This window comes from Salvelinus fontinalis, chromosome 21 (genome assembly GCF_029448725.1).
Source record: "Salvelinus fontinalis isolate EN_2023a chromosome 21, ASM2944872v1, whole genome shotgun sequence".
Taxonomy (NCBI): Eukaryota; Metazoa; Chordata; class Actinopteri; order Salmoniformes; family Salmonidae; genus Salvelinus; species Salvelinus fontinalis.
This window is the reverse complement of record NC_074685.1, coordinates 13119733-13131856: the sequence shown is the minus strand read 5'-3', so window position 1 is coordinate 13131856 and position 12124 is coordinate 13119733. Positions and strand designations below refer to the sequence as shown.

The following is a 12124-nucleotide window of genomic DNA, read 5'->3' as shown; positions in this document are numbered from 1 at the left end:
GGGCAATTAGGCCTGGCTCGCAGTCGACATTCCAATTCATCCCAACGGTATACGATGGGGTTGAAGTAAGGGCTCTGTGCAGGCCAGTGAAGTTCTTCCACACCGATCAACAAACCATTTCTGTATGGACCTCTCTTTGTGCACAGGGTGATTTTAATGCTGAAATAGAAAAGGTTCTTCCCCAAACTGTTGCAATAAAGTCAGATGCACAGAATTGTTAATGTTATTGTGCTGTAGATTTAACATTTCCCTTCACTTGAACTAAGGGGCCCAACCCAAACAGCACCAGACCGTTATTCCTCTTCCACCAAACTTTAGTTGGCACTATGCAGTCGGGCAGGTAGCGTACTCCGGCATCTGCCAAACCCAGATTTGTCCATTGCACTGCCAAATGGTGAAGCGCGATCATCACTCCAGAGAACGCGTTTCCACTGCTCTAGAGTCCAATGACGGTGAGCTTTACACCACTCCAGAGAACGCGTTTCCACTGCTCTAGAGTCCAATGACGGTGAGCTTTACACCACTCCAGAGAACGCGTTTCCACTGCTCTAGAGTCCAATGACGGTGAGCTTTACACCACTCCAGAGAACGCGTTTCCACTGCTCTAGAGTCCAATGACGGTGAGCTTTACACCACTCCAGCCAACGCTTGGCATTGCGCATGGTGATCTTAGGCTTGTTTGCAGCTGCTCGGCCATGGAAACCCATTTCATGAAGCTCCCAACGAACAGTTCTTGTACTGACATTGCTTCCAGTGGCAGTTTGGAACTCAGTAATGAGTGTTGCAATCGAGGACAGAAGATTTTTTACACGCTTCAGCACTAGGCGGTCCCATTCCGTGAGCTTGTGTGGCTTCCACTTCGAGGCTGAGCCGTTGTTGCTCCTAGACTAAACGTTTACACTTTACAATAACAGCACTTCCAGTTTCCCGGGGCAGCTCCAGCAGGGCAGAAATTTGACGAACTGACTTGTTGGAAAGGTGGCATCCTGTGACGGTGCCGGGTTGACAGTCACTGAGCTTTTCAGTAAAGCCATTCCACCGCCAGTGTTTGTCCATGGAGATTGCATGGATGTGTGCTGGATTTTATACACCTGCCAGCCACAGGTGTGGCTGAAAAACCAGAATCCACTAAGGGGTGTACACATACTTCTGTATATATAGTGTATATGTAGATATCGTTGTTAGAAAGAAAACTATATTTCTCTTGACTTAGTGATGGTGAATGTAAATAAGTGGGTCAACATACTCCACTCTCACCTATGTAATTTCATTCAGGTCAGACATGTTTTATGCAAATAGAAAAATAGATGACATGATGATTGACACCAACACATCCAGCTCAGTTCTATTGGGAATTAGGAAGAACTGAAATGAAACCAAAAATGTCACCATAATGTCCTAACAAACATGTTACTACCCCTAAGGTTCTGATAGAACAAAATTACAGTTCCTAATAGGCCAAAACATAACGGTCTCCACATAGAATAAGACTTACTAGAATAGGAAAAGACCCCTGAAACACTTTCTATGGTTCTCCCACTCTCTTCCACTAAGAGATCGTCATTGGCGTGGAAACTCAGGGTTTACAGGGTCATCCTAGTGACACCCTAGGCACTGTGTGGCGTCCTACATTTGGAGTAGAATTTTATTTTAAAAATAAACACTCCATTGAGAAAGTAGTTCCAGGTGTTAGTGGAGTCAGTGGCATTGGACGTAAACAAGAGAAGTACAGGTGAAATGCACTGTCACTCCGTAAAAGGATGAGCACATTTAGACAAAAGCACCACTAACACCTGGAAGGAATGCTACATCAACAAGGAAAAGTGGGTGTGTGGGTGTCAGCATGCAATAAGACAGAAAAGACATTCAGGCGGTGGTAAAATAAAATCCTGTTCTAGTCTAGTGTGTCTGGCGTCTCTATTCTGGGCTCCGCTTCAGAAGTCTGTATGGTTAACATGAAGGGCAGTGGGATGAACTGAGACGTGTGGGGGAGATGGGAGTTGGGGCACAGATCAGAGACCAGCGTGGGAGTTGTCCTGGCTGAACCGCACTGATCTAGGACCAGAGTCCCCTACCACACAGTCCTCAACTACAGCATAAAGAAAATTGAAACTATGGCCTTATTTAGAGGAAAGTTGTACCTAAGCCGATCAGAACTATTGAAAGGATTGTGGTATGGTGAGAGTTGTGTGTGACAGAAACACACAAGGCCCAACTAATAGCGGAAGTGTACCGTCTACCTGTGTAAAGTGAAAGATGCCTGTAACAAAATGCACCTTTTTATTTGCCCACTATTTTAGCAGTGGTTCAGACAAACAAAGCATACAATGTTGACCATGGTCAATTTAGTTTCCCTAACACTTCACAGAGATGGAATCAGCTGATTAGTTTGGTGAACAATAATATACACGGCCATATTCACTACGAAAACATTCTTGAAAGTTGCAGATAGAAATTCCACAAATAGAGCCGACGCGATTCCTTATTCTACATGTCAGAGATGCATGTTTGTCCTACATAGCATATTTCTTTCTGAACGTTCCAAAACAATGAGTCCTGCCGAACACGCCCCAGGTGAACATCGGCAAGCACCAATTGGAAGCAAATAAAATAAATTTTGCAGATTAAAATTATATGTAAACAATTGTTCAATTTCAAATAAATGATTCATTTACCAACTTAAAAAAGATATACAAACTTGATTTGGGTTAAACTGGCACTGTGGTTCCTCTGGGGCACAGGTCTTGGAAAAACAAGCCAATATTTCTCCCAAAAACTATATTGCATTGAAATGACTTGAAGAAATGATTTGAACCATTACCTTCCAAACACTGGACGGTATCGTGACAGGTGAAACGCAGAAGGAACAAAGCCATGTGTACTTCCCTGCAGTTGCTGAGAGCCACTGGAAGTCTGTACTTTAGTTGCAACATTCGAGGAGGCAGCTGGCCTGAAGTCCAACAGCGGTGAATAATACATTCATATAACCTTGTCTGTCGACAAGAAAGGTAACCTAAAATAAGTTTTGTTGATAGTTTGTGTGTAAAAAGGAGCTTGTGTTAATGCACAGTGTGATACAACAACGAATAAAAGTGCATCCAATACCGTACAGACAAACCAGCAGAAGTGACCAGAGATGTCAAAACTTCTCGACTCCCTATACAGAAATAAAACATCTGTCCCACATTCTCCAGCTACAGCGTTCACTTAGACTATGTATGGGTCCATGTTACAAATTCTATAACGATGCTTAATGTAACACAACCAGGCCAATTCCAATCACAAAATGTAACCTTAATTGCCTCAGTTAATCAGCATCCTGGTGCTAAACAAGGACGACACTTTAAAAGCAAAATAAATCTAAAATAATTGCCATGCAAAATAAATCTAAAATAATTGCCTATAGTCAAATAACTATGGCTGACAAGATATACTTTTGCACTTAATATATGCTTTAAATGGAAATAGTGTGTACTTTATATTTTAAGGTAACAGCCATTCTGTTAAGTGGGCTATTCTACTAATAAATTACCAGGTATCAAACATTGAGCACCAGAGACATTAGTCTTAGCGCTTTTATGAGGTCAAGAACATTTCTATACAAATACAGAGCACGTAAGGAAATGAGATTAGGAAATTATAAAACTGTGAACCAAAAAAAGAAAAATGAATAAAAGTCACAGGCACAGTGCATTACCCTGGTTACATCTCTCAGTAATAGAGTGGAAACACACAAGTACCAGTGTTATAGTACAAGTGTCCTTTCACAAAGGCACCGCCCCCACTGTCCAAACAAAGGGCAGTTTAATACAGAGAGGCCAGTGGCTAACCCACATTCTCAAGCCATAAGTCATTAAATAGCTTATTTCAAAAACGATTACATTTATTACAGAAATAAAATTAACTGACTTGTAAATGATACAACAGTATCATATTACTGCTTGAGATGGTGAAAAGTGTTGTTTTTGACTGACTGTTCGACCACCAAACTACTCCGCGTAATCTCTTGTCCTTCAACTGTCGTTCCCTTTCCCTGAACTTATCAGAAAGCACACCAATAAAAAACAAATCAAACAGAGTCAGTGGTCAGTCCTCTCTTTCCCCCTCTTGGAGTAGGTGGGAGGGATCCATCCGGGGTCTGGGTCTCGTTTCCGGGGATGAGTGTGTGTGTGGTGGTTGAAGGAGGCTGTAGCACTGTAGCGATTATAGTCTCTCTGTCTGGGTTCCCTCGGTGGTCTGTTAACTTCGTCTCCTGGGTATGGCTCGGAGACTGGTGAACGGTGTTGCTCTCTGTCCCTCTCCCTGACAGCCCATCTCTGGTTTTGGTATCCAGTGGGGTGACGCTGCTCTGGGCTGTTGCATCCTCGTGGTTCCCTCTCAGCTCGTGGGTCTCTTCTGATCTCGGCTTGTGGGACCCTGATTCCTTCAGCTCGCCGATTCCAGTCTCCTCTATACTGGGGGGTCTGGACTACCAGACGGGGGTCTCTGGGCCTGTCAGCGTCCTGGGGAGGGGATGCCGACCAGGGCTGCTGGGGGGAGTCCCTGCCCTGGGCGAACAGGGCTGGCTCAGAAGAGCGGCGTAGCTGGAAGGGAGCAGGCCTGGGGGGATCGGCGGTGGGACAGGGGGCAGCAGGGGGAGGGCCTGGTTCTCTGAGGGGGTAAGACAAGCTCCTGGTCAGCTCCTGCTTGAAGATCTTCCTGGCGTCGGTCTTGAAGGTCATCTCATTCGTTGATATAATGACGTCTCGTGTAGCGGCATCCTTGATGAGCGCGCCCCAGTCTTGGTTTTCCTACGACAGACACACAATCAACATGAGGCTAGAAATGGAAATGCAACCAGACACAGGCCTCCATTCAGATACAGGAGGTGGAGCTAATTACCTGGAGTGTCCGTAGATGGCCCAGAATGAACAGGCTAAACTTGGCCCGGGTGATGGTCACATTCAACCTCTGGCGATTCCCCAGGAATCTGGGGGGGGGGGGGGGGGGGTTGTCCACCATAGATCAGAAACTATACCCATACCCCGGGTAAGCACAGTACTGGTAGTATGAATAATACTTTACGTAAAGCGCTACATAAATCCAATTTGTTATATCATTACCAAGTATAGGGCCTGGTCACATGGCCTTACCAGGAAAGCTTGTACACTCACCCGATGCCGCCCTGCTCGTCGCTCGCCCTGACGCAAGAGACAATGATACAGTCCATCTCTCGGCCCTGGAAGCCCTCCACAGTGTCAACGTCCACCCTGGAACACAATTTATCTTTTGGTCTTTCTAGAGTCCCTTCACACTGCTAGCGGGGGAAAACTACAGCAGAAAGGAAGCCATTTCTTTTGTCTCTAATGATTCTGCCAGCTAGGACTACTGAAATGGCTTCCTTTTCTGGCAAATGGTTTATTTTTACACCAGCAGTGCGAACGTACCCTTCATGCCATCGAAGCATATCCCTGGCAATCTACTAACCCCAATGAGAATGCGCATTTATGGTGCAGCACTTGACTCACGTGAGGTTCTTGTTGACCACCTTGGCCATCTCGCGGTTGATGCGGTCCTTCTGGGCATTGTAGGGCGTGATGACCCCCACCTTGACCTGCTGCTTCTCAGCCATCAGCCTCAGCAGGAACACGACTAGCTGCACCTCTTTCAGGTTGCTGAACGACCTGGTGACCAACCAGACGGCAATCAAACAGTCATTCAACATGTATTCAGTCACAAGCACTTTTTCGCAATGTCATGCATGTCATTAAAGGGATTGTTCAGCAAGAGGTTTGGAATTGGAACAAAATCAAAGTCTGGATTGCAGTCACTTCCTGTCCTTAGACCAGGGGTATTCAACTCTTACCCTACGAGGTCCGGAGCCTGCTGGTTTTCTGTTCTACCTGATAATAAATTGCACCCACCTGGTATGCCAGGTCTAAATAGGTCTTTGATTACAGGGGAACAATGAAAACAAGTAGTAGAACTGGCTTCAAGATCCAGAGTTGAGTTTGAAGGCCCTAGATCAGAGGTGTCAAACTCATTCCATGGACTGCCGAGTGTCTGGGTTTTCACTCCTCCTTTGTACTTGATTAATTAAGGTCTGCAATTAGTTAAGGAACTCCACACACCTGGTCGTCTAGGGCTTAATTGAAAGGAAAAACCAAACACACTCTGCCCTCCATGGAATGGTTTTTACACGTGCCCTAGAACGTTGTGGAGATAAGAAACCAAAATGTCTAAATCATGTAAAGTTGAACTATCCCTTTAACATGAGGCCTACAGTAGAATTAAATAGGAGAAGTTATAGGACCATGATCCAGAACATTTCTTACGCTCCCTCCTTGACCTCCTGACCGTCGGTCACGTCAAACACACGGTAGGGCTGGAGAGGCCAGCCAAAGTTCCCCCTCCTCTCTGCAGTTTCACTGAAGACAGGAACACACACACACACACAAATGATAGCCTAGTGGTTAAAGCGTTGGGCCAGTAACTGAAAGGTTACAGACAAAGTAAAAATGTGTTGTTCTGCCACCGAACAAGGCAGTTAACCCACTGTTCCCCAGTAGGCCATCATTGTAAATAAGAATTTGTTCTTAACTGACTTGCCTAGTTAAATCAAGGATAAATAAGTTGTTTAACATGCAATGTTAAACGCTTAAAAAGGAGAATTCCCGCGATTCACTTCCTCATTTCTTGTTGTGCAGTATCAGGACATTAAAAGCTCAAAGACATCCTTTTAGAAAGTGACATGCTCTCAGTATAGCAATGTACTGTACCAGTCAAAAGTTGACATCTACTCATTCCGTGGTTTACATTTTTTCACTCTTTTCTACAATATAGAATAATAGTGAAGACTATGAATTAACACATATGGAATGCAGTAACAAAACAAAAAAAGTTAAACAAAATGTTTTATATTTGAGATTCTTCAAAGTAGCCACCCTTTGCCTTGACAGCTTTGCACACTTGGCATTCTCTCAACCAGCTTCATGAGGTAATCACCTAGAATGCATTAAAATTAACAGGTGTGCCTTGTGAATTTGTAGAATTTCTTTCCTTCTTATTGCGTTTGAGCCAATCAATTGTGCTGTGACAAGGTAGAGGTGGTATACAGAACTTTGAAAAGTTTCTTCAAGTGCAGTCGTAAAAACCATCAAGTGCTATGAGGAAACCAGCTCTCATGAGGACTGCTACAGGAAAGGAAGACCCAGAGTTACCTCTGCTGCCGAGGATGAGTTTATTAGAGTTACCAGCCTCAGAAATTGTAGCGGTCAAATTCATGGTCAAATTACTGCAAAGAAACCACTACTAAAGGACACCAATAAGAAGATACTTGCTTGGGCCAAGAAACACGAGCAATGGACATTAGACCGGTGGAAAATTGTCTGTTGATCTAAATAAGTCCAAATTGGAGATTTTTGGTTCCAACCGCCGTGTCTTTGCGAGACGCGGCGTAGGTGAACTCCAGATGTGTGGTTGCCACCGTGAAGCATGGAGGTGTGATGGTGCTTTGCTGGTGACACTAAGTGGGACTATCATTTGTTTTCAACAGGACAATAACTCAGCACGCCTCCAGGCTGTGTAAGGGATATTTGGCCAAGGCGATGGATTGCTTCTACACCTGCATTCTAGCTGTTTGGGGTTTTAGGCTGGGTCTCTGTACAGCACTTCGAGATATTAGCTGATGTACGAAGGGCTATATAAAATAAACTTGATTGATTGATTGATTGGATTGCTGCATCCGATGACCTGGCCTCAACAATCAACCTACCTCAACCCAATTGAGATGGTTTGGGATGAGTTGGACAGCAGAAGGAAAAGCAGCCAACAAGTGCTCAGCATGTGGGAACTCCTTCAATACTGTTGGAAAAGCATTCCAGGTGAAGCTGGTTGAGAAAATGCCAAGTGTGCAAAGCTGTTAAGGCGAAGAGAGTCTACTTTGAAAAATCTAAGTAAAATATATTTGGATTTGTTTTACACTTTTTGGTTACTATATGATTCCATGTGTGTTATTTCATAGATTTGATGGCTTCACTATTATTCTACAATGTATAAAAAAATTACAAATAAAGAAAAGCCCTTGAAATGATTAGGTGTCCTTACTTTTGACTTTTACTGTAGGTCATTCTGAACTTTCTCCGCAACATAATCAATGTACCCTCTAAGCCGCGCCCAGTCGTGCAATAGCCTCGACACTGCCGCGCAGCTCCCTGGGACTGCTGCGCATTAGAAATATCAGCCCACGGAAAGCAGCACGAGATAGAACTTCGACGTAACTCTAGAGTTCTCCCTGTTAACACAATCAACGTTTTCCTATACTGTGGCAATTGTGATCGAATCAACGCAATATCAAAATCAAATATTATTTGTCACAAAATTGTTAATGTTGTAAATGACTATAGTAGCTGAAAACGGCTGGTTTTTATTGGAATATCTACATAAGCGTAGAGGCCCATTATCAGCAACCATCACTCCTGTGTTCTAAATGGCACGTTGTGTTAGCTAATCCATGTTGATCATTTTAAAAAGGCTAATTGAACGTTAGAAAACCCTTTTGCAATTATGTTAGCACAGCTGAAAACTGCTGTGCTGATTTTAAAGAAGCAATAAAACTGGCCTTAGACTAGTTGAATATCTGGAGCATCGATTACAGGCTCAAAATGGCCAGAAACAAAGAACTTTCTTCTGAAACTCGTCAGTCCAGTCTTGTTCTGAGAAATGAAAGCTATTCCATGTGAAAAATTGCCAATAAACTGAAGATCTCGTACAACACTGTGTACTACTCCCTTCACAGAAAAGCGCAAACTGGATTGAACCAGAACAGAAAGAGTGGGAGACCCCGGTCCACAACTGAGCAAGAGGACAAGTACATTGTCTCTAGTTTGAGAAACAGACACCTCAAGTCCTCAACTGGCAGCTTTATTAATAGTACCCGCAAAACACCAGTCTCAACGTCAACAGTGAAAAGGCGACTCCGGGATGCTGGCCTATTTTATGTTAATTTAAATTGACAATGTGCTTTTCATTCAAAAACAAGGACATTTCTAAGTGACCCCAACTTTAGAACGGTAGTGTACATGTAGGTAGTTATTAAACTGACTATGCATCGATAACAGACAGTAGCAGCAGCATAAAAAGGGGAAATGCAAATAGTCTGGGTAGCCATTTGATTAGATGTTCAGGAGTCTTATGGCTTGGGAGTAGAAGCTGCTCAGAAGCCTCGGACTTGGCACTTCGTTACTGCTTGCCGTGCGGTAGCAGAGAAAAAAAAAAACTGTCTATGACTAGGGTGGCTGGAGTCTGACAATTTTTATAGAAGTCCTGGACGGCAGGAAGCTTGGCCCCTGTGATGTACTACGCCATTCGCACCACCCTACGTAGTGCCTTGCGGTTGGAGGTCGAGCAGCTGCCATACCAGGCGGCAATGCAACCCGTCAGGATGCTTTTGATGGTGCAGCTGTTGAAGCTTTTGAGGATCTGAGGACCCATGCTGAATCTTTTCAGTCTCCTGAGGGGGAATAGGTTTTGTCATACCCTGTTCACAACTGTGTCTTGGTGTGTTTGGACCATGATAGTTTGTTGGTGACGTGGACGCCAAGGAACTTGAAGCCTTCAACCTGATCCACTACAGTCCTGTTGATGAGAATGGGGGCGTGCTCGGTCGTCCTTTCCTGTAGTCCACAATCATCTCCTGTCTTGATCACATTAAGGGAGAGGTTGTTGTCCTTGCGCCACACGGTCAGGTCTCTGACCTCCTCCCTATAGGCTGTTTCACCACTGTTGTGTCATCGGCAAACTTGATGATGGTGTTGGAGTCATGCCCTGGCCGTGCAGTCATGAGTGAACAGGGAGTACAGGAGGGGGCTGAGCACACATCCCTGAGGGGCCCCCGTGTTGAGGATCAGCGTGGCGGATGTATTGTTACCTACCCTTACCACCTGGGGGCGGCCCGTCAAGAAGTCCAGGATCCAGTTGCAGAGGGAGGTGTTTAGTCCCAGGGTCCTGAGCTTGTTGATGAGCTTTGAGGGCACTATGGTGTTGAACGCTGAGCTGAAGTCAATGAACAGCACTCTCACGTAGGTGTTCCTTTTGCCCAGGTGGGAAAGGGCAATGAGGAGTGAAATAGAGATTGCATCATCTGTGGATCTGTTGGGGCGGTATGCAAATTGGAGTGGGTCTAGGGTTTCTGGGATAATGGTGTTGTGAGCCATGACCAGCCTTTCAAAGCACTTCATGGCTACAGACGTGAGTGTTACAGGTCAGTAGTCATTTAGGCAGGTTACCTTGGTGTTCTTGGGCACAGGAACTATGGTGGTCTGCTTGATACATGTTGGTATTACAGACTCGGACAGGGAGAGGTTGAAAATATCAGTGAAGACACTTGCCAGTTGGTCAGAGCATTCTAGGAGTATACGTCCTGGTAATCTGTCTGGCCCTGCGGCCTTGTGAATGTTGACCTGTTTAAAAGGTCTTAATCACATCGGCTGCGGAGAGTGTGATCAGACAGTCGTGCGGAACAGCTCAAGCTCTCATGCATGTTTCAGTGTTTCTTGCCTCGAAGCGAGCATAGAAGTTATTTAGCTCGTCTGGTAGGCTCGGGTCACTGGGCAGCTCACAGCTGTGCTTCCCTTTGTAGTATAATAGTTTGCAAGCCCTGCCACATCCGACGAGCGTTGGAGAAGGTGTAGTACGATTTGATCTTAGTCCTGTATTGACGCTTTGTCTGTTTGATGGTTCGGAGGAGGGCATAGCGGGATTTCTTATAAGCTTCCGAGTTAGAGTCCTGCTCCTTGAAAGCGGCAGCTCCACCATTTAGCTCAGTGCGGATGTTGCCTCTAATCCATGGCTTCTGGTTGGGGTATGTATATAATATTAGCCACTTTCAAAGCAACATACTGAAACAAAAAATAACTATGCAAGAGATCTTGTAGGCAGAATTCAGAGTAGGATTGTATTGCAATTCTAGTCTAACTCAGCCGGTACTCACAGACCTGAGCGGCATAACCAAATCCGAGCTGCGATAGGCCAATATGCAAAAAGACCATTGTCATATGTCATATATGGATCTGTGGCATTTACTTTGAACTGGACGGTGTTTACAGCATGAGCAGTCGTGAGTAGATGCACTTGTTTTGAGATCAAAGCCAGAGCTGCATGTAGCCATGTGTGCACATTTTGTTAATATTCCCTGCTAGTTAGTGAGTTACTATCTCAATTATAGATCATTTGTAGGCAGCAATAGGGGAGTGATTGCTTCCTCCAAAAGCAAGTCAGGTATAGAACATTTTTGTCTTGAAGGGGCAGTGTTGTATTTTGAGACAGGCTTGAATAAGCCAAGTAGCCAATAGGCAGAGGGTAGCATAATTTGTCTGATGCTCTGTAATAAGACTATTGGAATAATAATGCATTTATTTTGTTAAGTGGTTTCTTGCATCAAACAACATTCAGTCACCTTGTCTGAAGGACAAGTGGATAAACAGGTTAACGTCAACTGAAAAGTGGTGATGCATATGTATTCACCACTTTTGCTATGAAGCCCCTAATAAGATCTGTCGCAACTAATTACCTTCAGAAGTCACATAAATTAGTTAAATAAAGTCCACCTGTGTGCAATCTAAGTGTCACATGATCTGTCACATGATCTCACTATATATACACACACACCTGTTCTGAAAGGCCCCAATGTCTGCAAGCGGCACTATGAAGACCAAGGAACTCTCCAAACAGGTCAGGGACAAAGTTGTGGACAAGTACAAGTCAGGTTCTAAAAAAAATATTCAGAAACTTAACATCCTACGGCGCACCATTAAATCCATTATTAAAAAATGGACAGAATTTGGCACCACCACAACAAACCTGCCAAGAGAGGACCACCCACCAAAACTCAGACCAGGGAAGGATGGCATGAATCAGAGGCAACAAAGAGACCAAAGATAACCCTGAAGGAGCTGCGAAGTGCCACAGCGGAGATCGGAGGATCTGTCCACAGGACCACTTTAAGCCGTACACTCCACAGAGCTGAGCTTTACGGAAGAGTGGCCAGAAAAAAATAAGCAAACACATTTGGTGTTCTCCAAAAGGAATGTGGGAGACTCCCCAAACATATGGAAGAATGTACTCTGGTCAGATGAGACTAGAATTG

The 12124-nt window shown here is 44.5% G+C and overlaps 1 protein-coding gene across 4 annotated transcripts in view; it reads right to left on the bottom strand.

Annotated features, from left to right (window-relative positions):
- Positions 1–2263: 2263 nt before the first annotated feature.
- The window catches only part of setx (senataxin), a 47680-nt gene continuing 37819 nt past the window's right edge, over positions 2264–12124 (bottom strand). For 3 of the 4 annotated variants that reach the window (XM_055873952.1, XM_055873954.1, XM_055873951.1), the window contains 5 exons: positions 6315–6407; positions 5508–5663; positions 5154–5249; positions 4882–4969; positions 2264–4790 (listed from right to left, as the gene is read on the bottom strand). In XM_055873952.1, coding sequence (XP_055729927.1) covers positions 4080–4790; positions 4882–4969; positions 5154–5249; positions 5508–5663; positions 6315–6407 — 1144 coding nt within the window. In that variant the 3' untranslated portion in view covers positions 2264–4079. The remainder of the gene's footprint in view (positions 4791–4881; positions 4970–5153; positions 5250–5507; positions 5664–6314; positions 6408–12124) is intronic. The other variant, XM_055873953.1, reaches the window with a different exon arrangement.